The sequence below is a fragment of the Haematobia irritans genome, chromosome 3, assembly GCF_050003625.1.
Source record: "Haematobia irritans isolate KBUSLIRL chromosome 3, ASM5000362v1, whole genome shotgun sequence".
Taxonomy (NCBI): Eukaryota; Metazoa; Arthropoda; class Insecta; order Diptera; family Muscidae; genus Haematobia; species Haematobia irritans.
Window position 1 is genome coordinate 105967916 of NC_134399.1, and position 3559 is coordinate 105971474.

The 3559-nt window shown below is 33.8% G+C and overlaps 1 protein-coding gene across 1 annotated transcript; it reads left to right on the forward strand.

Annotated features, from left to right (window-relative positions):
* The first annotated feature begins 1015 nt into the window (after positions 1-1015).
* On the forward strand, positions 1016-2995 carry LOC142231123 (endothelin-converting enzyme-like 1). Its single transcript, XM_075301743.1, has one exon. The coding sequence runs from the start codon at positions 1016-1018 to the stop codon at positions 2993-2995; it is 1980 nt and encodes a 659-aa protein (XP_075157858.1).
* The last annotated feature ends 564 nt before the right edge of the window (positions 2996-3559 follow it).

The window sequence follows — 3559 nt, forward strand, 5'->3', positions numbered from 1 at the left end:
TTATGAACCGATGTGGACCAATTTTTGCATGGTTGTTAGAGACCATATACTAACATCATGTACCTAATTTCAGCCGGATCGGATGAAAATTACTTCTCTTTGAGGCTACGCAAGCCAAATGTAGGAATCGGTTTATATGGGGACTATATATAATTATGAACCGATGTGGACCAATTTTTGCATGGTTGTTAGATACCATATACTAACATCATGTACCAAATTTCAGCCGGATCGGATGAAAATTACTTCTCTTTGAGGCTACGCAAGCCATATCTGGGGATCGGTTTATATGGGGGCTATATATAATTATGGACCGATGTGGACCCATTTTTGCATGGTTGTTGGATACCATATACCAACACCATGTACCAAATTTCCAAATCTGGGAGTCCGTTTATATGGAGGCTATACGTAAAAGTCCATCTGACCTACATCAATAACAACTACTTGTGCCAAGTTTCAAGTCGATAGCTTGTTTTGTTCGGAAGTTAGCGTGATTTCAACAGACGAACGGACGGACGGACATGGTTAGATCATATACTAACACCATGTACAAAATTTCAGCCGGATGGGATGAAATATGCTTTTCTTAGAGGCTCCGCAAGCCAAATCTGGGGGTCCGTTTATATGGACGCTATATGTAAAAGTGAACCGATATGTCCCATTTGCAATACCATCCGACCTACATCAATAACAACTTCTTTTGCCAAGTTTCAAGTCGATAGCTTGTTTCGTTCGGAAGTTAGCGTGATTTCAACAGACGGACGGACGGACATGGTTAGATCGACTCAGAATTTCACCACGACCCAGAATATATATATATATATACTTTATGGGGTCTTAGAGCAATATTTCGATGTATTACAAACGGAATGACATAGTTAATATACCCCCCATCCTATGGTGGAGGGTATAAAAATCATACCGATAAGTATGTTGATTTTAGGAAATTAGAATTTTGCACAGACTTAAGTTTTAAATTATCAGTACAAATTGAGCTCTAAATTAAAGAGGAATGGAATCGAATCGAACATGTTTAATAGGCATTGGTATTGTGATTCTTGGCCAGCTGTCATTAGCAACAAAGATCTCGAATCATGTCATCAATAATGTCAACTTGAACATACTTCAACATTCCATTGATATAGAAGTAGATCCTTGTGAGGATTTCTATCAATATGCCTGTGGCAAATGGAAAGAATATCATCATGTTCCCGAAGAAAAATATACGGAAATGTTGGGAAAAGTAAGTCATAGGACCAGTAAAGAGCTTGGTCGATATCTAAGCTCAAAGAGGGGCCATGAAAATAAACCAGAATTTGTGAAAATGGCCAAGCATGTTTTTAAATCCTGTATGGCGATGGAAGATTTTGATCATCTGAATTATGTGAAATGGATGAAGGAGAATGGAAATCTAACGTGGCCTTTGCCAGGTAGGGCTCGTGTAAACACGGATAAATTTGATTGGATTAATACTTTAGCCATATTGAGACGATATGGCCTTAATCATATACTCTTGGAGGAGGATCTAATTGCCAAAGAAGATAATCCCAATAAGTTAATCATCTATTTGGATAAACCTACGAAAGGTGAAAATTTCCAAATAATGACGAGAGAAAAATTAAGGCATCTCACCGAAAGTATGTCAATAGCATTGACTAGAATATCCTTTGAAACTCTGTGGGAAGAAATTAAGGATATTGAAGATCGTTTGGTTGAACTAAATGGATTGGAAGCTAATGATGATGATGATGCTACAAATCCAATAGCAATTAAAGATTTGCCCTTCCCTTGGATGTACAAATACCTATGCAGTCTTTTGGGTGTAGCTTCATTGGATCCTGAAATGGAAATCTATATTTTGAATACTCCATACGTGGAGGCCTTAAATGTGATGGTTAAGGACTTCAAGGATTACTACATTTGTAAGTATTTGGGTATTCGATTCCTATGGATGTTACATGAGACCTCACCCACTGAATTCCTAAGTTGGGAGTGTGCCAATTTTGCCCGTAGTCTTTTGCCATTAGCCATGAATTGGATTTATGCTGAACAACATCCTGAACTTAATGAGATAATACCCGAAGTCCAGGATATATTCCATAATATTGTGGAACAATTTAATCATAGCCTGATTGAAAATAAAATGGGATTTAGTCCAAGGGTTTTTCACTATCTGTCTGCTAAACTGCAAGGCCTTCAGATAAAGGTGGGCAATATACCACGACCCAACACTGTTGAAATTTTGGAGAATTTCTATACCAATCTAACATTATCCCCATTAGATTTTTATGGTAATCATTTGAAATTATTGGAATTCCATTTCCAAAACAAACATAATGGTTACAATCCCGATAATACGGCCACTAATTTGGATCAATATTTCTATTTGGAAAATCCAGAGGATGGTATCAGTGCTTCAGCCTTTTACATACCTCGAAAGAATATTGTAATGGTACCTTTGGCCGCTTTGCGACAACCAGTATATGATTTGGAATATGAGCCCGTCTTCAAATACAGTGTCTTGGGTAGTATTTTAGGTCATGAATTATTTCATGCCTTTGATTACACTGGCCTACAAATCAATGCCCGTGGCATTGACAATCCTCGAGAATATGAGGAGATTTTACAAAATCCCCTATTTGATGAAAACTATCAATGTCTTTCGCGTACTCATCCCGAATTGGTAAATGAGAAGATAGCTGATGTCAGTGGTTTGCGATATGCTTTTAAAGCTTTTACTGTTCACTATCCTGAAGCCTTTACAGCCACCCGATTGATTCATGGCAATGACATCGAATTGACAAAAATATTTTTCTTAAATTTTGCTCAATATTATTGTGATTCAAATCCCAATTCCGATATAGAGCATGGACCGGTTAATGATCGTGTTAATGATGCCATATCACATTTGTCAGCATTCTCCAAGGTCTATCATTGTCCCAGTGATAGTCGTATGAATCCCAAAGGAAAGTGTCAACTATGGCGTAGATAATTTAATTTTTAAGAGATCATATATATATATATATATATATATATATATATATATATATATATATATATATATATATATATATATATATATATATATATATATATATATATATATATATATATATATATATATATATATATATATATATATATATATATATATATATATATATATATATAATATATATATATATATATATATATATATATATATATATATATATATATATATATATAATATATATATATATATATATATATATATATATATATATATATATATATATATATATATATATATATATATATATATTTTTTTTTTTTAATAAACAAAATCTTTTTTTAAAAAATTATAATTTTTGATATTGATCTCACTTTTTGGGATGTTCATCTCCAGATAAAGAAAACAGCGATTCGACTTTTTCCGAACTCATCATTATTGAAATCGAAAATCCGGCTTGGTCGAATACATCCCAGCGAATCCTTTGATTACAAAATAATCGTGGAGATAACCTAGGACAAAATTGGTAAGTAATTAAAGGGTGATACGGTCAAAATTTGGTCA